The following is a 26036-nucleotide window of genomic DNA, read 5'->3' as shown; positions in this document are numbered from 1 at the left end:
AACATGTTGTTATAAATAAGTGCACACAATACACAATGCTGAATTTACCTAAGATCCAGATGTTCTCAAATACTTTCACGGAAGAATAATGAGCCAATTACATATGAGTGTTAACTATTAAAAACAAGCTTTAATCGGCAATTCAAAAAAATTACTGCACATACAAAAGTAACAAAACTATGCTTCTTTTAAAATATTCTAAAATTTAGACTGATGATTCTATAACAAACACAAACTGATTTTTATTGTAGTGGTATTTATTTCCCCAAGCTCTTTGGTGAACAGATCTCTAGATAGCAGACTTAATAGGAATTCAACGCTAACCCTCATACAATTCCTATACTTCTATTCCCTTCATTACTGACTAGCTTTGGCTTGGTCCACAATCCAGCCCAGAGGCAGAGTTCTGGGGCTGAAGAAATTAGAAACAACTTCTTAGATAGTCTCTCTTGTACGGTACCTCCCATTTGAGTTTATTTTCATCTGCCATCGATTATAAAAAAGAGATCCTCAATTAAGAGTGGAGGCTAAATTAATTGCATCTGGGGGTGAGGGTAGACTGTCATGAATGCCTTAACACTCTGATCTACTATATTTACACAACAAAGCTTGAGGAAAGGAATCTACTTTCTCTTTTTGACAATACCCTTGTCCTGAAAGGCAACATCATTTTACAGTTAGTATGCTCACAATGTAAGTGATAAGAACCTTTCTTTACATGCAAGAACAAATAGGTCAACTGGGAGATCCTCCTCTGAGAACCTCAGAGAAAGAGTGACAAAATAATTTCTGTAGTTTGCGCACGCGCGCGTGCACACACACACACACACACACTCCCATTTCCAACTCCTTAACCATTATCTCAGTGGTATCTTCCATTTCTGTACTTACTGGTTAATCTGTTCTTGCAACTGAGTTAAGTCAATTAAGATGTACAAAAATAATTTTAAAAATTTCAAAAACTGATTTTTGGTGTGGATATCACTAGGAAATAAGCCAGCAGCATTAAAAACTTTTCCAAAGTTTTACTTATTTCCCTTTAAATATTCTGGGGTTGCAAAGAGCATGGTTGGCCTCTAAACAACAGATTTTACTGTGAGGCTCCAGATGTGAGCAACCCATCTCAGACTGACACTGTCTGTATGATTGTAGAAATATTTCTGGAAGAATGGAAGATGGAAGTGGCAGCTTTAATCTGGTGCAAGAGAGAGAAACACTGTGCTACAGCAAATGACTTACAATGGTAAAAGTGAAAGAAGACATATCAATATGGTAAGCTTTCTTAATTTCAGAGCAAGAAACATTTCGTTCTTCGGTTGTTCTGTGGTCTGAATAGATCTGAAACTTCTGAATGGTTGTGAAGGCTGAATTATTTTCTGTCCTTCAACTCAATCTCTGTTGAGAACCTATTATATAGAAGGTGTTGCTGTAGCATAAGGATGCAGGGCATAAATGAGATTTGGTTCTGGCCCTCAAGAGTTCAGTCTAATCTATAGAAAGACACTGGATTTATTTTAAGAGATCTCTTTTCTGTCCTTCCCATTAAAAAGGAAGAGAAAGATTTACCCCATCCAAATAGAATGTGCTTAGAAATCTGATGAGGAATTCTACTCATGCTGAAAAGAAGCTAACATACACCATTAAAGAGTGGGAATAAAACTATATCAAAGCATTTAACATTTGGGATTAATTACAGAACAAAGACATATTCTATTCAATCTACTTAAAATATGTAAGTTTGTAACCTTGTATTTCGAAGTACACAGATTCTGATTCACCTTCTTATGGTAGCACACAAAAAGGACATCTAAATGCCTGAGCTCACCCATCTGCTACACACTTTGTCTGGAAAATGGCACTATTTGTGCTTATAAAAATGGAGCTACTGATAAATATCACTGTGAATATCAGATTCCAAAGATGAGAATTTTGTGATTCATCTGACATACAGCTGTCAAGAACTACGTTTGGTTGGATTAAATACTCAAGATATGTAAAACTGCAATATTTTGTTATTTTTTTCCTTGTCCTGAAACTACAGAGTAGCTGCTACACAACTTGTCTAGCCTGTCTAATTTTGGCACCACTGATACAGTAAAAGACAATTCTCAATTAGGTATAGTAATACTGTAGACTTTAACTACAAACCTATTTAAACAGTTGAGAGAGGAAGAAAGGTTTTCCTGTAGCTGGACAAGAATGAAGGCTGGGGGTGGGGGAACCCAATAATTCTGGAAAATTTCACCCAGGACGCCCTCCATACGGTCACGGAATGGTGCCTAAGTACTGCCTCCAGCAACAGAATATATTTCCTAACACATCACAGTCTGGGAGCAGCATCAATTCTGCTTGCAAGCCATATCCAAAAGGGAAGGTTCTTAGTGGTTCTGCTTTCAGCATATCTCAAGGACTAATTAAATCCTCATTACTACCTTCTAATTATTCAAATACTATGGGATTACACTAAGGAAGTCCCTGTTGGCATACTAGATGAAAAGGGTTAAATAACCTATGTTGATTTTGAGAATCCAGATCTAGTTCAGACCTTCAGAAAACCACTAGCACTAACATGAATATTTAACTAGACACCACTGTGAAAATTAAAAGGGAATTCAATTAAAAGGTTTTCAAAAAATTAATTCTGAACCTCTCTACATCTGTCCAAATAAATAAGCCTTCTCGAAACGTTTTCACCTAATTGCTAATCCAATAAACTAGAAGGGCATTTGCTAGTTTCATTAAGCTTAACATTTTACAGAGGTTAAAAATGTGATCATTTTGATGTTAATAATAATTATACTTATTTATCTACTCAGATGGCCATCCTATATTCCCTGCTAGAAAACAGGACAATCTACTAGTAAGCCATTTCTTACTGCCCTTTTCAAATTTTAAGATACATATGTTAAAGATTAAGAAATAAGGATAAAGCGAATCTACACATGTTGGCTATAATTTTCTTGTAAAATATATTTCAGTATTTTAGGGTTATCTTAACTATTCTTCCAATGCCTTAGTTAGTATAATTCATAGTATCTGATTTTTTGGGTGAGAGCATGTTGTTATATGAGGTCTAGAGAGAGAGAGAAAAGATTTGGTTTAAATAAAAATCAATGGCAATACTAAGCTGAAGTTTTGACGTTTTAAAAGAACAAACATCAGTAATGAAAAAGTTAATACCAAAGAATCTGAACTAATATTTTTTTTATTCACTTAGTAAGAAGCACCACACAGTATGCAAACAGGAGAGTATAAATCAAGTTTTATACTGGGAAGTACATGAAACATGGAGGAGACAATACTACGTAAGGATAAAGAAGTCAATAGATCTCCAGAGTGCCTCCCTCCTTCCTGTAAATTCTAATGGCCACACCCACATACCCCTTTGTAGATGGGAAATAGCAAACTACAGATAAACTTATTTTTGCCTGCACACAATGTGGGAAAATGAATTTGTGACTGCTGCCTTTTGATATACTTGACACCAGGACCACCAAGTAAAGAGGGGGTGGGCATTGCAGGGCCCCAGGTCTAGATGGAGCACGGACTCTGTGCTCAACCTCGGGACAAGGAGATGGCCTTGCTGCTGCCAGCATGGTTCGGACCCTAGGACAGCCTCAGATTTGCAAAATTCTCAACAGGATATGTAATTTATTAATAAATGTTCTTCCTGAATGGGAATACAAAGATCAAACCCCCAAAATGACAGCAGAGCAAGACAGCAACTTCTTGAGCCTGAAGGGACTGGGTACCAGGGTGGTAGGTCAGCCCGGCTGACCCCCACAAGGAGTGTGGGAAGGACCCAGAACGTTGCACTCCACAGGAAAGCAGGCTTGTTTTGTGCAGGTGTCTGTGGGCAAGTGTGTTTCTGGATTCTCCGCCATTAAAGTAAATCTATCTCCTATGGGTATATTAAAGAAAATGTGTATAATTGTGGAATTTTACTCTCTTATAATCTTACTTGTTAAAACAAGTAAGTGTAAAAGGAAGTGTTTAGCTTGGTTATTTTAGCACTCAGCAGTACAGAAGCTGTGCCTTATCTTGTCTATCAGGGTCCATGGTTTCTGAGAAGGAATACATTTTAAAAAATAAGATGCTAACTGAATACATTTTTTTCCTCTTCTTTCATTACTTCCTTAAATAAGGGGAGAGGGTATATAACTTATAAAGGTATAAAGTAAGTTAAATTACATGGGAATCAATACTGGGGAATTTTATAGTAAAGGTTTTCTTAGATTTACTTTGCACTATATATATTGTTGGTACATACCAAATGATGGTAAAACAAACAAAAAATGCTTTTCATTATTGTATCAAATCATTAAAATGATTTGTCATCTGCCATTAAAACACATGATCAAATGTTATCAGGTAGGAGCTAGCATATCTTCCTATATTTAAACAAATAAAGTCATTAAAAAAAAAAGTACTTGCTACCCAATTTTAGAGGAAATTTAACTCATACATGGCAAAGCGCCATCCAAGGGATGCACATGGTGCCTCCAGCACAGGCTCAGGGAAGTTAGAAGAGCACATTCATAAAAATCAATTCAGATTTAGCAAATTATAAAAGTCGTCTTTTACTGTTTGAAGGAAATGGTCATTAAAACTAGCCTGGTTGTCAGTTATGTATCCACTACTAGTTACCGAAATCACACTATACATAAGAGGGGGAAAAAACCCAAACATATCAACAAGTGGTTTCCACGCAGTAACACCAGAGGAACACCTTGGATTTTGTCTTGCAAATGTATTCATTTAGGTTAAAAGTTTGATTTAACTAAATTTCCTGTCATCTTGTCCTTCACATTTGGCATTCTACACTTGTAAATTTCTTAAATGTGTATCAGGTGGAAGGGGCTGAAAAGACACCGGAGAATGTAGAAGAGGGGTTCTTTTTCAGTTTGTAGCAATAAAGGTTTATTGTAGGATTTCCAAATAAAGTACCTCTTACCTTCTGATGCTTACAAAATAAGCAGAATTCTCCCAGTAGGAATGATGTTACAGGTTTATGGTGAAAATGAAACAACAAATATCTTCATTTTAGCTCTGGGGCTGGCCTGAGTGGGCTTTCAATGCAGGATAATTTCCTCTATTCTTTTTTACTTCACTTCCTTGACCCAGTATCACAAGGTAGGTACAACTGATAGCCACGAAAAGGGAGTCTGGGGAAACTCCCACTGGCTTGGCTCCAGTGCTCCTTCCAGAAGTGTCTGTCATATTTCCCAGACAACAGAGCCATAGGAGAGTTAACACAGAACAAGCGATTTATACAGAGGATGTGACATACAAGACCAATTTACAGGAGGCCACAGAGGAAAGTTTATAGAGAAACAAATACACACATCACACAATGATTAAAACACACTACAGCATCATTATAAAGCAGTGGTTCTCGAGTGTGGTCCTTGGACCAGCAGCATCGGCAGCACTGGGGAACTGGTTGGAGATGTGGATTTTCTGATGCAGAATCAGAAACCTGCAGTGTGGCCTAGCACTCCAGCTTAACAAGTTCTCCAGATGGTTCTCATGCACTCTAAAGCTTAAAAACCATTACTACTCCATTATTAAAACATATCGTAGTATTTTGATAAGAGAATTAAAGTATTAACTGCACATTAAATGATAAGTTAAATATGTAAAGGTATTAGAAATAAAAATTTCATTTTATTCCTACTAAACATTCATTTTAACACAAATGATGTAGAGATAAGGGTAATCCATCTTTTTATTGGTATAACTTTCTAAATAACATGTTGCTGAGTTTTTAATATGTAAAATAAATGAAACTTCATCTAATTAGAAACAAATTATCATCTTTACAACTCATACAGAAATAATTATAAACATTAGGGGTCAGGAGCCTTTAAATATTAGCTACCAAGCCAGCAACTTTTGTCTTCCTGGCAAGTGAGAGAGGAAGGGGAGTGAAGCAAAGTGGCATCTCCACTGCGGGGGGCGGGGCAAGCAGGCAAGGCTTGACTCGCGGGCAGGAGGCTGCGGCCGGGCACAGCACTAGAGGGAACAGCACACTTGTAAATCCTGTCTACATTCACCGGGCTAGATCACCATCTCCACCATCAGTAAGAGTAACTTTTCCTCCAAATGGGGGAAAGAAGACAGAAGCAAACCGATGAAGGACTAAGGCCCTCAGTCAAGGCAATAATATATGGCGGTCAACTTGCAGAACTGAGTGAAAGGTCAGAGTCTGCAGATGCGGGACAACCTGAATGCTCAGGAAAAGCTCACATTGCTTTTTCTGGCTCTGACACGAACTAGTCTCTGAGAATGAGAAGGTCACATAGAACCTCTACGGTCCTCAATTTCTTTATTCATAAATTGAGATGAATGGACTCTACAGTCTTCTAGGTCAGTTCCATTTCTAAGATCCTACAGTTCTACAATATAAGGTTTTATCATGCATTTAAAAATTTACTGTTAAATATCATGGGATAAGTAATTGATCAAAACAGCTAAACAGATGCACTTTACCTCATTAGGATCAATACCAAAATTCAATGATTAATAGTCATTTTTACACAGCTAGATCAAATATCAGACTGCAGTCATGTTTAAACTATACTTCCTGGTTCTATGTGGACACGCAGATTCTCTGGAGCTTGAACTGGGACTTGGTAAAACCACTTAATCTACCAGAAACCACCCTTCTTTTCAGTATTTACTGTTATATGTAGGTTCTTAGGTATTTCTTTCATCTGATGAGAAAATATAATAGCCTTTAAAAAAATGTGTATAAGCAGGTACATAGGTAAGCAAACTCACTTAAACCTTATATACTCAAAACACAAAGGTATATAAGATATGAACTGAAGACCAACCTCTTTCCTGTGGCATTGGTGACTGGCTCAAGGCAGGATGAGAACTGGATTCTGACTGGCTCCCAGGTGGCTGGGGGGGCATTTGACTTCCTGTAAAAACACAGGAGAGGAAGTGGGGATAGGGAACCCTCTGCATTAATATTACAATTGTGTAAAACCACGACACAGTTAAATGTATTTAATCTTCATGATCACAAAAGGTATCACTCCACAAAGAAAAACATACAGCTCAAAGAGAGTGATATTTTATACTTTTTTTGTAAAGCAAAGAGGAAGCATGCATAAACATATTTATCAAATCACCTCCTGAAAAGTTCAATTTTCTACTATATGAGTCCCCAAATTCACAAATCAATCTACAAGCTCAAATCTCTTGACCCACACTTCTACAATACGTTTAACAAAATCCCAGAATGATGAAGTCAATTCAGACTCCCAAGTGGGCAAGCAGCATAGTGGCCAACAATCTTTTATGACTAATATTTACTTAAGATAGCAATAACAACTGACTTCTAAAAAACTTCTAAGTCAATCATAGATTCAACAAAAACTTAGAAGGAAAGCTCAAGTAAAAGACACACAACTATAAAATATAGTGTACATTATCACTAAAGAAGAAACACTATTCTGCATCTTTTAATCTTTATTGCTAACAGAGCAATAGTGTCTATTTATCAACTATTTGATTTCCATTCAATTTTTGCTTTTTGTCTTTTCAAACTATAAGGTAAGCGCCATGAGATAGGAATCAAGTTGTTTACTCCTTTAGTCCCTCCATCAGCATAACAAATAATTAATAAATCTTTGTTATTTCATGGTCCTTAATCTGAGAATAGGGATTAAAGCAAAACACTTTAATTAACTTTATTAAAATAAAACAAAAATTTTATTTTATTAACTAAAGACAGACAGTGAATTATATGAGGTCTAGAGACATGATTTTTTAATTTAAGAACAATCAGCTCACTTTCCGCCTCAGAGCCTCAGAAGTATAGATACATTTCTGAGTAAAAGTATTATAGAGTAACAAAGGCAGATGAATTTAGCATAATCCTCAAAGCACTGTTTAACTATTCATTTACTCTTAGACATCTGCAGTAAATTAGTATTAGTACCAAATAAATAAAGCAAAAATACTTACATTTGGGTAAAAACAACTTCTAGGGTAAACACTGCCATCAACTTGGCTACAGATACACAAAAGTTGCTGTGTGTCCACTCAGGGTCATGTGCTTCCTATGAAATACCCTATGGCCCCTAAGCTCCAGTCCATTTAGAAATTTAAAGCACTCTGCAGCCAAATACTGACTTTTTAAAATGTCACTGGGGAATCAGTTGCAGTAAGATAGTAAGTGCTTACATATTAATGATTGTTTCTACATGACAGACTGAATTCATAGACTCATGACAGTAAAAAAAAAACCAAACAACAAAAAACCAGTAATTCTATGTTAATACAGGACACCACTGCTTACACTATACATGCCCCAGGCACTGCTCTTACATACCATATTTCAAGTAAACATAAAAAAGCCTGTAAGAAAGCTCATGAATTTCTAAAATATTGCCATATCTAAGCAGCACCAGTGGTTGTCTGGTGCATTTCTAAGAGATCTCTCTTTAAAGCTATGAGTTATCTACTCATTTACTAAATTTGTCCTTTAAAGAAACAAAGAGTCTTTTCATGGTAATGACAGACTTGCCCAAACTGTTTTAAATTCTCCATTTGGTTTCAATCCCTGTCTTTCCATCGGTAGTTTCATAGTTACTAAGAAATAACTTCACCTCCCATTAGCATAGGTATAAGCATAGTCACAGCAGATGACTGTGACATGATCGGAAAACATGTTTGAGAAACATAATACAGATGATCCATTTCTGTCCACTGTCCATATAAAGACGACAATTCAGAGCTTTTTGAACCAACCTAAATAACTAAACACCTTTCGAACCATAGATTTCTATATGTCATATGTATGATGTTAAGTAAAACCTTTTAAACAAAGTGTGGTAACTATTTTAAAAGAGAATGTTTTCATATGTAGTAAATAAACCAAATTCATGAGAAGGCTTTAACAGTAAAACTAAGTGTTTAAAGAAAGTCTCATTTTGCCCCTAGTCTGTGTCTATGATGATGTAAGCACAACGTGGTGATGTAAGCACTATCTGTGAGGTAGAACAAATTCCACCACTTCACACGGAGGTATTCACTCTTCAATGGCTATGTACACAGTACTGTCCACAATTTTTCATGCAACTAAAAAATGAAACATCAGTAAATGACCTTAATGTCTGCTTTTGCCAACTTAAAATTCTAAGCACAAGTTTACATTAAAATTTTTTACAGAAGAGCTCTTATGTATAATTAATTTAAGACTCAGAGTAAAGCTATAAAGCTAGTACAAGAGTGCTGTGCTCAGTTGTGTCCAACTCTTTGCCAGACTCCTCTGTCCATGGGATTCTCCAGGCAAGAATACTGGAGTGGGTTGTCAGTTCCTCCCTGAGGGGATCTTCCCAACTCAGGGATCGAACCTGCACCTTTCACATTTTTTGCATTGGCAGGTGGCTTCTTTACCACTAGCACCACCTGTATAAGGGGCTGTCGTATATCCCTTAGCCCACCTCTCCTAGTGATCACATCTTATAGAACCTTTATATAAATTATCAAGAGGAACTTAAAATGGTAAGAAATTACTAAAGATATTTGAATTTTACCATTTTTTTCCAGTCAGTGCTTCTTTTTTCCATTCTAGAGTCTCATACTGCATCTAGTTGTTATCTCTCTTCGGTCTCCTTCAGTCTAATCTGTTTTTCCTTACATTTATGACCTTGATGCTTTTGAAGAGTTCAGATCAGTTGTTTCGTAGAATGTTCCTCAATTTGGCTTAGTCTGTTATTTTGTCAGGACTGAAGCAAGGTAATCCATTTTGGGATGTGTATGATAAAAGTGTTGTGCCCTTTTTAGTTCATTCTACCAAGAGGTTAATGACATTGATGTTTCATTTGTGGTGACTTTTGCCTTGATAACCTGGCAAAGCTGTTGTCTATCAAGCTCCAAAAAACAGTTACTGCATTTTGCTCTTTGTAGTTGATGAGTATCTTAGGGGAGGTATTTGAGACTCTGCAAATCCTGTGTCTCCTCAATCTTGCACCTACTAATTTTAGCATCCATTAGAGAATCCTGTCTGCAGCATTTATTACAATGGTGCTTGCTAATGGTAATTCTTTATTTCCTTCTTTCCTTCCACATTTGTGAATGGGAATCTACTATGAGAAAGAATTATCTCTTCTCCACTTGTTTAGATATTTATTAGACTGCTTCTATCCATATGGACTCAATGTGGCAGACACATCACAGAATGACTTCCAGTGAGTCAAATTCTTATGTAATCTCCACTTTTTCACTGAGGGCAGAACCTGTGACTTGGTTTCTAATCAAAGAATATAACAGAAGTGATGGGATATCATTTCTAAAATTATTTTATATGGCAAAGTTAAAGGGATTTTATAGACATAATTAAAGTCCATAATCGGTTGACTCTGAAATAATCAAACGGGAAGTAACCCTGTGAGGCCTGATGCCAAGAGAGGGCTTAGGCCTTCTTTGAGCTGAAGGATGCTCCCGATGGCTTTGACAAAGTAAGCTTCTATGATGGGAACTGAGCTGCACGGCAAGGACAAGGCAGCCTCTGGAACTTCAGGGCCTCACTTCTACAAACACTAGAAACAAATTCTTCCAAACAGTCTGAATGAGACTAGAAGCAAAGTATCCCTGAGTTGAGCCTCCAGATGAGTATGAGACAACCCAACACTTGGACTGGAGCCTTTCAGCCCTGAGAAGAGGACTGAGTGAGGCTGTGACTGGACTTGTGACCGGGAAAAACGTGAGATTAATAAATGTGTGTTGTTTTATGCTGCTAAATTGTGATGATTTGTCATACTGAACAGAAAACTCACACACTCATGGATTAAAATCCAATTTTGCCATTATTTTGTTGCTCAAATTGTTCCAGCTTTGACCATTAGAAGCTCCTTCAAATCTTTATTATTTAGAAGTCACAAGGTATTACAGGTTCATCTTTTATTTTCCTCACCCCAGTCCTATAATCAATCACCTCTCTTCAGAGCTCTGGTTCTTTTTAGTGGAGAATGGTGTTAAGAGACTAAAATCTGGGCATTGGGCCTGCTCATTATTTCTGAGGAATTACTGCTTCTAGCCTCTCTCAGTGAAGAGATTATGTACACCAATGTGTACATATATACTCTACACCTCAGTATTTCTGTGTGTGTAAAATCGTGAGTTTGGGGCTTCCCTAGTGGCTCAGTGGTAAAGAAATCGCCTGCCAATGAAGGAGATGCAAGAGACCTGGGTTCAATCCCTGAGTTGGGAAGATCCCCTGGAGAAGGAAATGGCAACCCAATCCAGGGTTCTTGCCTGGAAAATTTCATGGACCGAGGAGTGTGGTGGGCTGTAGTCCACGGGGTTGCAAAGAGTCGGACATGACTGAACAACTGAACACACACACACTATTGTATTTGGTTAGCTAGTATTTTACTTAGGATTTTAACACTAGAAAAGGCTTTGAGGGAATTTTTCTAATTAAAAATAGCTTTTAAGAACTAAATCAAAATAATCATCAATTAAACATCTGAAAGAACAAAACATTAGGATTTTAGTTTATAACAAAGCTGAGAGAGACAGGCTAATAGGTATACTTTTGGTTAATTAGCACACATCTAGTAACGTATAACTTACAGTGGACGGCCTGAGACATGAATATATTATAGCCTGGTATACTTCATAGACCAAGATGGTGAGGCAGTCAGTACTCACAAGTTTAAGTTCTGTTTCTTATAGGCAGCACAGTCTTAACACTCCCCATAATTCTTATCTTACTTGTCTGTATCATTCGTCCTATTCTCACCAGAACATAAATTCTGTGAGTACTGAGAACTCTGTTTTTTTCCCCTACTATATGCTTTGAACCAGACATATAAGTAAGCATTCAATAAATATTTGTTGATTAAATAAATGTGTGGCTGACTACTCCAGAAACCAAGTACAGACTAATAGTTAGATCTTTATAAGTTATCAGTGATCATGTAGCTTTATCTTACTATTCCAGAGTAGGAACAGGCAAACTTTTCCCTATAAACTGCCAGACAGGATACATTTCAGGTTTTGCAGGCCATATGTTCTCTGTTTCAACCATTCAACTCAGCTGCTGTCGTGCAAAAGAAGCCACAGACAACATGTAAACAGAGCAGCATAAATAAAACTTTATTTACAAAAACAGGTGGCAAGCTGGATTTGGCCCAAAGGTGATAGTCACTGATCCCTATTCTAAACTACAATATCATTAAAGAAACATTCAAGAACACTTGCTCAGAAAGCCAGTAAATATTAAATGGCATTTATTAACAACAGTGATGACTTAGAAAGCCAGCACACCCTCCAAACTTAGTAAAGAGGCCTACATAAATATATGCCAGGAAGAATTTAGTTTGTGCCCTCTTCCAATCAGATCCAGTATAGGGTGCCCTGGATTCCCCAGCACTTAATTCGAGTGCAGTTCTAAGATTTAAATGACAAGTGCATTTAGCAGATATATTTTCAGAGAAGCAATTCCTTGCAGTTTTATGCTCCCAACTTTTTTTGGCCAGACTGAAACAAATAAATCAGAACTACTGATCAGATGCAATCATATTTAAGTTACACTCTATCACTGTTGTGTTGGGGCAGCAGAGAATAAACATGAGATAAACAGGATTTCTAAATTAATCATTTATTGAGGCCAAAATTTCCCTGGGTTAATTCCTTTCTAAATTACTATAGCACACAACTACAGGAACTCAGTAAGAACAAGCACACTAACTCTGAACTACAACAGCCTCTGGCAAGCAAATCATTCACCTTTTTAAAAGTAATACCCTGCTATCTCTAAATACTACTAATAGACAAAGAAATACCCAGAAATCTCATTTTTCAAAAGTTGTTGTGGCCAGGAGAAAAGCATTTCTTCCCTTCACACTGTTGTCGCTTAAAAAAAAAAAAATTAACCTAAGATGGATTTGGGCTTCCCTTGTGGCTCAGCTGGTAAAGAATCCACCTGCAATGTGGGAGACCTGGGTTCGATCTCTGGGTTGGGCAGATCCCCTGGAGAAGGGAAAGGCTACCCACTCCAGTATTCTGGCCTAGAGAATTCCATGAATTGTATAATCCATGGGGTCACAAAGAGTTGGACATGACTGAGTGACTTCACTTTCACAAGATGGATTTAGTCAACCAAGGTGGAATAATGATATAATTAATCAACAGGGTAAATCTGGAGTTTTAATGACAGACACTTCCAGTTCTCAACTTTCCTGCCTCGAATCCACTCTCCCTCTCCAATTTTACTACATTAACTGACACTGGGAAAAAGTGGATAAACACAGAGCAACATCTGGAAAGCATATTTATCTGTCTTAACAATTTCTTATATAAACTGGAGATGGTTTTACTTCAATGTAAAAAATGACGTTAAAAAAAACCTCTCCGTACTTACTGTATACAAGGCACTGTACTAAGTGATATTTCACCATTAGTATTTCAAGAGGATTGGCTTCTTTAAATTAACATGAAATGACACATTGACTCACAGAGACCTTAACGATTTTGTTAGCCCATCTTGCTCAATAAAGATCGTTAGGGTGTGCGGGGATCATGAGGTGTTTAGTGACAAACACTTGATCCTATTCATAATTTATTTTTTTAAATTAATAAGGGTAAGACAGGCCTGTTAGGAAACACACGACCTGCAAATTATGTGAATTAAATTGCCAGCTGTGGCTGTTGTTGAATATTGAGAAGAAATGAGGAATATTTCCATTTTGTGAATAATTCTACTATGACCACATTCTTTCCCTGGACTGCTGCTACAAAAATCAATATATATTTTATAGTTTTGAGCAATTAGCAACTGAATTATTCTCCCACTTTTCAAGAAATCTTGGTAGTCACTAACATTAGTGAGGAGTTGTTGTGGTTTTTTTTTGAAAGCACACATTGTAAAAATTACTGCTACCAATTACAAATACATCACAGTCATGATCAACTTTCATTTTGCACTGTCATTCATTATTCAATTCTGTGCATCCCAAACTAAGACACTGGGTTGCATTTTTCTAATACATCCTCATACTTCATGTTATGGAAATCAGCTCTCTCAAGCAGAACATGAGACTCTTCTGCCACAGTTTGACTTTATAGATTTTCTGGAGGATATAATTTCTTATATTTTGCAGCTACTTCCTTTCATTTCTAAAACACAAAGTACTTGTTATTGTTCAGTCACTCAGTCGTGTCTAACTTTTTGTGACCCCGCGGACTGCAGTATGTCAGGCTTCCCTGTCCTTCACCATCTCCCAGAGTTGCCCAAACTCATGTCCGTTGAGTTGGTGATGCCATCCAATCATCTCATACTCTGTCATCCCCTTTTCCTTCCGCCTTCAATCTTTCCCAGCATTGGGTCTTTTCCAATGAGTCAGCTCTTCATATCAGTTGTCCAAAGCACTGGCATTTCAGCTTCACCATCAGTCCTTCCAATGAATATTCAGGGTTTATTTCCTTTAGGATAGACTGGTTTGATCTCCTTGTAGTCCAAGGGACTCTCAAGAGTCTTCTCCAACACCACAGTTCAAGAGCATCAGTTCATTGGCGCTCAGCCTTCTTTAAGGTCCAACTCTCATAGCTTTGACTAAATGGACTTTTGTTGGCAAAGTAATGTCTCTGCTTTTTAATATGCTGTCTAGGTTTGTTATAGGTTTTCTTCCAAGGAGCAAGGGTCTTTTAATTTCATGGCAGGAGTCACTGTCCACAGTGGTTTTAGAGCCCAAGAAAATAAAATCTGTCACTATTTTCATTGTTTCCCCATCTATTTGCCACGAAGTGATAGGACCAGATGCCATGATCTTAGATTTCTGAACGTTGAGTTTTAAGCCAGATTTTTTCATTCATCTCTTTCACCTTTGTAAGGCCGGACCCAGGGGCCATGATGGGCCGCCCCTCCTCTCTCCCGCCGGCCCCTCCTCTCTCCCGCCGGCGGGTGAAGTCCCTAACGGAAGGAGCCTCCCAGATACCAGGGACCAATGGCAGCACACTTTGGCAGCACACTTCGCCAGCTAAAGCCGCCCCACCCCAGCCATGCGACGACTCCGCCTGGCGACCTATCCGAACCCCCGTTCACTAACCTTACCTTTATGGGCGATCTGGCCTGACCGTCCCCCACAACGAACGCATATAAACCACTCCCCAGCACAGTCCGGACTTCCTCGACCTGCCTCGATAGGGTCCGGGAACCCCGCCCAGGAGTGCTTCCCCATTAAAGCCTGTTAGACACTCTTTTTGGTGTCCTGGTCTTTTACCTAATAACCTTCAAGAGGTTCTTTAGTTCCTCTTTTCTTTCTGCCATAAGGGTGGTGTCATATGCATATCTGAGATTATTGACCTTTCTCCCAGCAATCTTGATTTCAGCTTGTGCTTTTTCAAGCCCAGCGTTTCGCATGATGTACTCTGCATATAAGCTAGGTAGGCAGGGTGACAATGTACAACCTTGATGTACTCCTTTTACAATTTGGAACCAGTCCGTTGTTCCATGTCCATTTCTAATTGTTGCTTCTTCACCTGCATACAGGTTTCTTAGGAGGCAGGTAAGGTGGTCTGATATTCCCATCTCTTTCAGAATTTTCCAGTTTGTTGTGATCCACACATCCAAAGGCTTTAGTGTAGTCAAGCAAACAGAAGTAGATGTTTTTCTGGAACTCTCTTGCTTTTTCTATGATCCAATGGATGTTGGCAATTTGATCTCTGGTGCCTTTTCTGAATCCAGCTTGAATATCTAGAAGTTCTCAGTTCACGTACTGTTGAAGCCTAGCCTGGAGGATTTTGAGCATTACCTGCTAGCACATGAAGTGAGTCCAATTGTGTGGTCCTTTGAACATTCTTTGCCATTGCCCTTCTTTGGGACTGAAATGAAAACTGACCTCTTCTAGTCCCATGGCCATTGCTGAGTTTTCCAAAATTGCTGGCATACTGAGTGCAGCACTTTCACAGCGTCATGTTTTAGGGTTTGAAACAGCTCAGCTAGAATTCCATCACCTCTACTACCTCCTTCATAGCGACACTTCTTAAGGCCCACTTGACTTCGCATTCCAGGATGTTTGGTTCTAGGTGAGTGATCACATGATTGTGGTTATCTGGGTCATTAAGATCTTTTTTATATAGTTCTTCTGTGTGTTATTGCCACCTCCTCTTAACATCTTCTGCTTCTGTTAGGTCCATAACATTTCTGTCCTTTATTATGCCTGTATCTGCATGAAATATTTCCTTGGTATGTCTAATTTTCTTGAACAGATCTCTAGTCTTTCCTACTCTATTGTTTTCCTCTATTTCTTTGCAATGCTCACTTACAAAGGCTTTCTTATTACTCCTTGCTATTTTTTGGAACTCTGCATTCAGATGGGTATATTTTTCCTTTTCTCCTTTGCCTTTTGTTTCTCTTTTCTCAGCTATTTGTAAGGCCTCTTTACAAATAGCTGATCCTAACACAAAGTATTGGTTAGAATCTTTTCTTTGCTGTGATAAAGGATAAACATGATTTTGTTTATAGATGGCAATGGTGGATAGCATGGTGGGCTCCATATCTACGGAAATCACTGAACATCTTATCTACGATCATATCCAAATCAATGTGATTAGATAGTGCAGTTCTGCAATGCCAGCAGCAAAGACTTCCCTGGTCATCTTTATAGTAAACCGAAATACCTGCATAATACCTAAGAGCAATGGTGTGAGTGAAAAATGAGCTTTCAATAATCCATAAATTCAATGAATGTCCTAGATTTGGCATTTATTTAGATGTTTTAGAAAATCCATAATTATTTTGAGTATAGCATCTCTCTGTAGGTGTCTCCTGTTTAATCTGTTTCAATAAAGGGAAAAATTTTTTACTTATTCAGATTCATGAAGCCAGCTACCCCAGTGTGCTCCAAAGCAGACATTTAAAATGTGGAATCTGCTCAGTGTGCAGCTTAGTGCTTACAGTGAACAGTTTACTAAAGGACTTGACTATGGACTCCCAGTACTTACTAATGTTTGGTGTGTTTTAAATAGGATCTCACTCTTACCAGGAGGTGCTCTATCAGGGTAAGGAAGGTGGAAAGCCAGCTGTGAACAGGCTGTCAACACAATACCTTACTGTGAACCAACTCTATCTCACACTAGAGTAGTATAAAACAGAAAGGAACACTTTCCTCTACCTGTACCCTCCAAATGGGAACAAAGAGCCATAGCAACCTGCTCCCTCAACTTCAAACAGGGAACATGAACCTTGGATGACAAACCTTTCTATGTCTTATGGTTTAAAAGTTCATTCAAAATAGGGTAAAACTTTCCTAAGTCCTTACCCAAGAAATTGCAAACTGTTGATGTGTCACTGGTTCCTGAAAATAAAAATCAGTACTGAGAGGCATAATATGTGTACTTCTAAGGCATGAAGGTAATAAAGAAATCCCCAAGAACATGACAGAACTCTTACAAGAACCACATATCTTCACTCCAAACACGCAAATACCTGCTGTACTGTGTTTCCAACTATCCCCTCCACTGTAGTCTCAGGTTTATGAGTCTCACTATTAACTTCACTGCTGAAGTCCAACACAGAATAGCTGCAAAAGCCTATCACCCATTCTACATAAAAATTATGCCCTCAAAGGGTTGTACTATAAACTCTCTGGGTTTTGTTTTTTGTAAGCTTGCTATTATACATTATTATTTCACTTGGCCCACTGGATTCAAACCAGAAGTTTTCTAATTGCCCTCTGGTATTAAGTACTAAAGCTACCTAATGTCTTTCCAAAGGAAGCCCATTGGAAAACCTCACTACATGACACTCATTAAAGTCCTTTTGGGTAGACATTTTCCTACAAAGAACTGGAGGTAAGAAACTAAAAGGCTCTCTCACAAGGTGCATGGTAAGTCAAGTAAGGGAATACAAGGTAAAACAGACTATTCAGTTCAGTTTCAGTCGCTCAGTCGTGTCCGACTCTTTGCAACCCCACGAACTGCAGGATGCCAGGCCTCTCTGTCCATTACCAACTCCTGCAGTTTACTCAAACTCATGCCTATTGAGTCGATGATGCCATCCAACCATCTCATCCTCTGTCATCCCCTTCTCCTCCTGCCTTCAATCTTTCCCAGCATCAGGGTCTTTTCAAATGAGTTAGTTCTTCGCATCAGGTGGCCAAAGTATTGGAGTTTCAGCTTCAACATCAGTTCTTCCAATGAATATTAAGGACTGATTTCCTTTATGACTGACTGGTCGGATCTCCTTGTAGTCCAAGGGACTCAAGAGTCTTCTCCAACACCGCAGTTTAAAAGCATCAATTTTTTAGCACTCAGCTTTCTTTATAGTCCAATGCTCACATCTATACATGACTACTAGAAAAACCATAGCCTTGACTAGACGGACCTTTGTTTGCAAAGTAATGTCTCTGCTTTTCAATATGCTGTCTAAGGTGGTCATAACTTTCCTTCCAAAGAATTAAGTGTCTTTTAATTTCATGGCTGCAATCACCATCTGCAGTGATTTTGGAGCCCCCCAAAATAAAGTCTGACACTATTTCCACTGTTTCCCCATCTATTTGTCATGAAGTGATGGGACCAGATGCCATCATCTTAGATTTCTGACTGAATGTTGAGCTTTAAGTCAACTTTTTTACTCTCCTCTTTCACTTTCATCAAGAGACTCTTTAGTTTTTCTTCACTTTCTGCCATAAGGGTGGTGTCATCTGCATATCTGAGGTTATTGATATTTCTCCCAACAATCTTGATTCCAGCTTATGCTTCATCCAGCCCAGTGTTTCTCATGATGTACTCTGCATAGAAGTTAAATAAGCAGGGTGACAATATACAGCCTTGATGTACTCCTTTCCCTATTTGGAACCAGCCTATATGCAGGTCAGGAAGCAACAGTTAGAACTGGACATGCAACAACAGACTGGTTCCAAAGCAGACTATTAGACTTTACTATTTCGATCTCTAAAATCTTTAACTCAAGATAAACCAGAGCCCTAAACACATATAGGAAATTCTCAGCACTAAAATGTAACATTCTTAGTCTGGACTATTCCTAAAAGACCTACAAGGTGTGAGAGAGGGGCAGGGTCTGATTTTACTGAGGCATGATTTTCAGTCTTGTGCTAGGATGCCTGTACTCAGCATCCTCATAAACATACACTCTTTCCGACAGCTTTAAAGCTCAGGTATACAATTTAAAAGTCTTTAAGGTGCAGCTGTTGAGGGACCTGAGCAATGTGGCTTAACCTGGGTGCTCACTTTGTTCCCATTGCCATTCGGTTCAGATCTTTACTCCTCCAATTCTGGTCAAGTGATTAAAAACTGTTTGTGAGAAATACCACTAAATAAAAGACAAAACCTTGAAAGTTTATCAACTTTATGTGTGAAGACATGTTATGACCAAAGATTTAATTTGGTTGAAAGCAGAAGCCACTTCCATCTTTGTGATATTTGAGGATCTCAGGAGGTATCCCTTATGAATATCAGAGACACCCTGAAATATACAAACTACCATGCTGAAAATCTGCTCAATGCCTGTACTCAGCATCCTCATAAACATACACTCTTTCCGACAGCTTTAAAGCTCAGGTATACAATTTAAAAGTCTTTAAGGTGCAGAAAATTCTTTTGAGGAAAGAGAAGATTTGTTTGGATATAACATAGCTAGCCCGTCCTCCACATGGAAGTCTAGATCCACAGTACTCTGTCATCTATAAGAAAGACATAGGTTCTGAACTTTACTCCTACAGAACACCAGACACAAAATGCAGAATAGCTACCAGCTAAATCTGTTCTAATCCTTGCTTTGATGTAAGGTAAGAGGCAGGGGAGGGGAAATCATAGAGCAGGCAAGTTTCTATTTCTCTTGAGAGGACAAATTAATAAAAATAAAACTTAATTTCCCCCTACTCTTACCCATTCTTATTCCTCCTCAATATTTTTCCTCTTTCTAGGATTCCTTTTTTCTTTGAGAAGCTTAATATTTGGCTGCCTTCTGAAGAAGTGGGTATAGTGACAGATGAAAGAGTTGTATTCATCGTATAATTCAGAATAAGGGAAAAAATCGACTGCTGTGCATTTAAGATTCTAACAACCTTGCAATTTTGTATAGTCGTTTCCCCCACCCGTTCTTTTGAAGAAATCTGCTTTTATTCTGTTAATAACTAACCGCAGTTGCAGCAGCATGGATCCGATTAGCAGTTCTAATGGTACAAAGGGGAGAGGGAAAAAAAGCTGTGAACAGGGTTGCCAATTTGTCCACCTGGGCCCCCAGGAGAAAGATTAGATGAGGCGCCTGCCTGCTCCCTTTTTTCCACTTGATCGCTGCTCTATACTGCCTGATAGAGACAGGCCTTTTGAAAGCCAAGGGACTTTCTTTCCTTTAATAACCGTTTCACTTGCTTCCATCCCCTCTTGTCACAAATTTATCATTCTGGGTCCCAATACGTCAGGACAACTCTCAAGTGTAAACATAAGTAGCTACAGAAAGTACCCACACAGTGATGCTCACCTGTGTCAAGATGTTTGGCATCTACCATAGGGACCCAAAGAGGAGTCTACACAGAGAGACCCTGCAGGGAGGGGGACCATGCTTTCCAGACAGCAAGGTGGGACACATGGTCAGTCCACAGGCATTTTTGTGCTACTTCTGGATGAAAGAAGGTAGGAAAAGATATATAGCCTGGGGGTTTACTGGGATTTGAGGAAAATGGCATAGTATATATAAATTTGGGACCGACAGTAAAAATACTGGCATTGCAGGTGACATGGTTTCTATGTATTTTCTATATAGATGTGTAATTAATGCATGTACTAAAATAAAATACTATTTTCTCAAAGTGTTTAAAAATTCACTGCGTTTATAATTACACTTAATAATGAGAGCTTACTGTCATGATAAAACTTCCTTGGTATAAAACAACTTTTAATAGCGAAAGTGAAAGCACTGTAGTATGCTGAAAGAGAGGGTGGGATGATTTGGGAGAATGGCATTGAAACATGTATAATATCATATGTGAAACGAATCACCAGTCCAGGTTCGGTGCAGGATACAGGATGCTTGGGGCTGGTGCACTGGGATGACCCGAAGGGATGCTACGGGGAGGGAGGTAGGAGGAGGGTTCAGGATGGGGAACACAGGTACACCCGTGGTGGATTCATGTTGATGTATGGCAAAAACAATACAATATTATAAAGTAAAAAATAAATAAATGATAAATGGTAAAAAAAAAAAAGAAAAAAGAAAAGAAACCTAAGGCTTCTGACTGAAATCTCTATGTTCTAGGCAGCACAACCAACCCTCTATTAATTTTACTTAAAGGTACTAGGGTAGCCTGCGGGGTGGGGTGGGCAGTGGTGATGAGCTCAGGAGTATGCCTCTTAGGAACAAAGGATGACTAGGCTATGGGCAAAGCACCACTCTAGAGGCACCTGCAGAGGGGCCTGGTGGGCGAGCCCAGGTCGGCAGAGCCTCTGATACAGGGACCAGTCCAAGAGAGCAGGATATTAACTGCTGCAGCACAAACAGGAAGGAGGACATTCTGGATCACATCCTTATGTGTTTTTTATCTACTCTTTTATTTCAGATTTTAAATAAACGTTCAGCAAGTATCCTTTTTCATGAATACGTGTTTCTTACCTACCTCTGCTTGTCACTTTCACATATCTGGAGCCTATTATTCGTGTGTTGCTGCCCTTAGCAACATTCCAGCCCTTAGCTAAAATTACCTAGCCAGTGCTGACCATCTGGGTAATGACAGAACCCTCCCAAGAGCCAATCTGTTTCTAATTGGCCATCTTCTTTGAAGATATGGTTAGTTACTAACAGATATTAATTTAAAAAAAGATGAGATAATGAAAAAAACTGGACAATACATAAGCCCAGAATGTTGCTACAGTACTTATGTGACACAATTTCTGTACATGATGGATTAGAATCAGGCAGGGTCTACATATGTAGAGGTCTGGTTTAAATTGACAGAATTTGGGACTACTATTTCAGGTTCTGTTTTTGAGAGGAAGAAAACAGAATAATCTTATCACAGTGGAATCTCTTCCCGGGGGAAGGCAAATAGAATGATCCCATAAACTGTGAATTGTGGGCTTCCCGGGTGGCACTTGTGGTAAAGAATTCGCCTGCCAAATCAGGAGACATAAGGGATGCGGGTTCAACCCCTGGGTCGGAGAGATCCCCTGGAGGAGGGCATTCTTGCCCTCTAGTATTCTTGCCTGGAAAATCCCATGGACGGAGGAGACTGGCAGGCTACAGTCCATAGGGTTGCAAAGAGTCAGATACAACTGAAACAACTTAGCACATAAACTGTGAAACACAGATGCAGAAGGATGGCTTCCAGCCATAGGATGAAAGGCTATGTAAGTTACAAATTTTAGTACTTTATTTTCTTGAATACTTGTTTATTCTAAGAGAACTGCGAACTCTTTTTAATTGGGCCAACATTTCTGGAGTGCCTTTTAGTTGTCAAGCACTGTTCTTGGCACTGAGGATAAAAAGGAAGCAATGATCACTGCCTTCAGGAGGCTCCTGGGCTAGCTAAAGGACCCCAAACAACAGGATAGACAGTAGGACTCTCTTTGGTATGGAGGGATTGGTATGATCTTGCAAAAGAACAGACAATGGAGTTGGGTCTTGAAGGGTAAGTAGGAGTTTGCCGGTTGGTAATGGGCAGGATGGATCCAGGCAAAAGGAATTCAGTTCTGAAGGAGGAAAATCTGACCCAAAGCCACTTTTAGCAGATCTGAAACGGGGAATACTAAGCTAGTTTACTCTGTCCACTTTTAGTAAAAAGTAACATGCAACATAAACAAACAAAAAATTGGGGTTCAACTCTCTTAAAAATACATGTTTTTGCCTTTTTTGCAAGCAGAATTTAAATGACATGATTCTTGGATTTTGTGTGAAGTAGACTTAAAGGAACAACTGTGAAAATAAGGGATTCTATTACTAACTGAATTAAGCCTGAGACTATAACAATTATTTTATCAAAAAGATTTATTCCCATGACATTATAATTTCAATTGAATTAGAACCTAGCTATAGAAAGTTTTTTTTTAAAAAGGTAATATGCTGCCCCATAAAAAATGAGTTATTTATCTCTGAGCTTTTTATAACCTATACATACATGACCATAACTGGGAGTACTAGTTTCCTTTTAAAACATGCCCTGCCTATTCTAAAGTCAAGGGAAGTGTTAGCTGAAATGGATACAGGTGGTCTCTTTCATGTTCCACAAAATCTTACTCTGCACCGCTTCTAGAGCACCATACTCTCCTTATTTTCTATTTCTGTCACTGGCTGTTCTTTTTCCTCTTCATGGTCTCTTACATTTTGGAGTGCCCTAGGGTTCAGTCCTCAGAATTCTTCTCTCAGTAGTTCCAACCCTGGCTACACATAATAATCACCTGGACAGCTTACCACAGAGTATTCCACTCAGACCCATTAAGCTGGCATCTGTAGGGTCCGGCCCAGGACGTTTCACATAGTCAGAGTTGAGAACCCCTGACCTCACTCATTCTCCAGATCAGGAGCTCCCAGACGGCAACTTCAGCTTCAGCTAGGAACTTGCCAGAAACGCAAAGTCTCCAGCTTCACCCAAACCTACTGAGTCAGAAACTGGGTGTGGGGTCTAGCCATCTGTGCTCTCACTGGGCCTCCAAGTGACTGTAGTGCAGGACAGGTGTCCTGGGTGACAGCATCTAGATCCCTAACGACTCATAGGCTTTCTTCTCCAGCCTAGATCTCTACTCAGAATCCAGAGTCTTCGTATAACCAGCTGCCTATTCAAAAGTCGCCCTCCGGATGCCATATGCTGCTGCTGCTAAGTCACTTCAGTCATGTCCAACTCTGTGTGACCCCATAGATGGCAGCCCACCAGGCTCCCCCATCCCTGGGATTCTCCAGGCAAGAACAATGGAGTGGGTTGCCATTGCCTTCTCCAATGCATGAAAGTGAAAAGTGAAAGTGAAGTCGCTTAGTCGTGCCCGACTCTTTGCGACCCCATGGACTGCAGTCTACCAGGCTCCTCCATCCATGGGATTTTCCAGGCAGGAGTACTGGAGTTGGGTGCCAGTGCCTTCTCCCCCAGATGCCATATAGGCTTCTCAAATGCTACATCTTCAAAACCAAACTCCAGATTTCTCTTTCAAAAATTTACTCCTTGTCTTCCATTGGACAGAACCACTGTTTACCACCAATCTCTCAGGCCAAAAACATCCTGTCCCCACCACTGCTACCCACACATCTAGCCATGACCAAGCCCCCCACCCTCCCACTGGCTACTGCAACAACCCCCTAACGAGTCTCACTGTTTCTGCCCTGCCCCCTCTATAGTCCACTCAGCAGCCACAATGACCCTTTTACAGTCTGCCCTGGATCATACCATTCTCTGCCTTCTCCACCATCACACTTAAATTCCTCAATTCCAATCATAACCTACAAAACCCTACAGAAGCTGGTCTTGGGTTGCCCTCTAATCTAACCACCTATCATTCTGTTCCATCTCCCTTCCCCACTATGCTTCAGCCCCAAAGATTTCCTTCTGGGACCCCTGCCCAGCACTCAAACACACCCCTGTTTAGGGCCTTCATACTCGCTCTTTGCTCTACCTGGATACCTTACTCCTAGACTTGCTTTTGACCTTTATTCACTGAGCCTCTTGTTCGAATATTAATTTCTTAGAGACACCGTCCCTAATTATTGCCATCTAAAGAAGCAATCTGAAATAGAACTGCCATACGACCCAGCAATCCCACTGCTGGGCATACACACCAAGGAAACCAGAATTGAAAGAGACACGTGCACTCCAATGTTCATCGCACCACTGTTTATAATTAGCCAGGACATGGAAGCAACCTATATGTCCATCAGCAGACGAATGGATAAGAAAGCTATGGTACATATACACAATGGAGTATTACTCAGCCATTAAAAAGAATACATTTGAATCAGTTCTAATGAGGTGGATGAAACAGGAGCCTATTATACAAAGTGAAGCAAGCCAGAAAGAAAAGCACCAATACAGTACACTAACGCATATATATGGGATTTAGAAAGACAGTAACGATAACCCTGTATGTGAGACAGCAAAAGAGACACAGATATATAGAACAGTCTTTTGGACTCTGTGGGAGAGGGAGAGGGTGGAATGATTTGGAAGAATGGCACTGAAACATGTATGTCATATGTGAAATGAATCACCAGTCCAGGCTCGATGCATGATACAGGATGCTTGGGGCTGATGCACTGGGATGACCCAGAGGGATGGTATGGGGAGGGAGGTGGGAGGGGGGTTCAGGATAGGGTACACCCGTGTACACCCATGGCGGATTCATGTTGATGTATGGCAAAACCAATACAGTACTGTGAAGTAATTAGCCTCCAATTAAAATAAATTTATATTAAAAAAATAAAGAAGCAATCTGATTCCCTCCCCCCAACAATAAGCTATTTACTATTTGCATATTTCCTGTCTTTCTTATTAGAATTTAAGTTTCATGAGGACAGGTCCCTTTGCCATTTATATTCAGTTTTATTTCTTTAATTCTAGAAACATGCCCACAGCATAAGATCCATTGAGCACTTTGCTGACTTAATGACTAAAAGAAGAAAATGAGCAGTTGGGCTAGTGGGCTTTCCTCAGGACATCATCTAATTCTCCCAACAGCAAAAGTGCAACAGGCTACTAAAAAAAAAAAAATCAGTGAATTAATACATTTGGCATCCTCAGCAAGGTCACATTCTTGGCATTCAGCTATACGCATTTAACGTAGTTTGCAAGTACAAACTCTTATGTCACTTTCTGTTTGGAAAAGAGAGTATCAACATTAACAATCTCTGGTTATATCATTTATAAACACGCAGATGTGGATTATTAAAGATTAATGCATTTTAGGACTGGTGTCGGCATTCCGTTTGTCTCTTGCCGAAACCAATTCTGTTCTTCATTAGTCAATGACAACCCATATCACCCTGCTATGGAAGAGAAATCAAAGGTGTAAGTGTGAATTGAGAGTAAGTGATGAAACTGATTAGTAAGAGACTTAACGGCTATAATCAATCAACA

General features: G+C 39.2%; 1 protein-coding gene across 6 annotated transcripts in view; it reads right to left on the bottom strand.

The window, feature by feature from the left end:
• ARID1B (AT-rich interaction domain 1B) overlaps nt 1-26036 on the bottom strand; it is a 428198-nt gene that overhangs the window by 88605 nt on the left and 313557 nt on the right. For 4 of the 6 annotated variants that reach the window (XM_069598783.1, XM_069598786.1, XM_069598784.1 and 1 more), the window contains one exon: nt 6840-6929. The exons of the other annotated variants lie outside the window; for them this stretch is intronic. In XM_069598783.1, the coding sequence (XP_069454884.1) occupies nt 6840-6929 (90 nt within the window). The remainder of the gene's footprint in view (nt 1-6839; nt 6930-26036) is intronic. 6 annotated transcript variants of the gene reach the window in all.

Source organism: Ovis canadensis, chromosome 8, assembly GCF_042477335.2.
Source record: "Ovis canadensis isolate MfBH-ARS-UI-01 breed Bighorn chromosome 8, ARS-UI_OviCan_v2, whole genome shotgun sequence".
NCBI lineage: Eukaryota > Metazoa > Chordata > Mammalia > Artiodactyla > Bovidae > Ovis > Ovis canadensis.
This window is presented reverse-complemented; position numbering and strand designations above follow the sequence as displayed.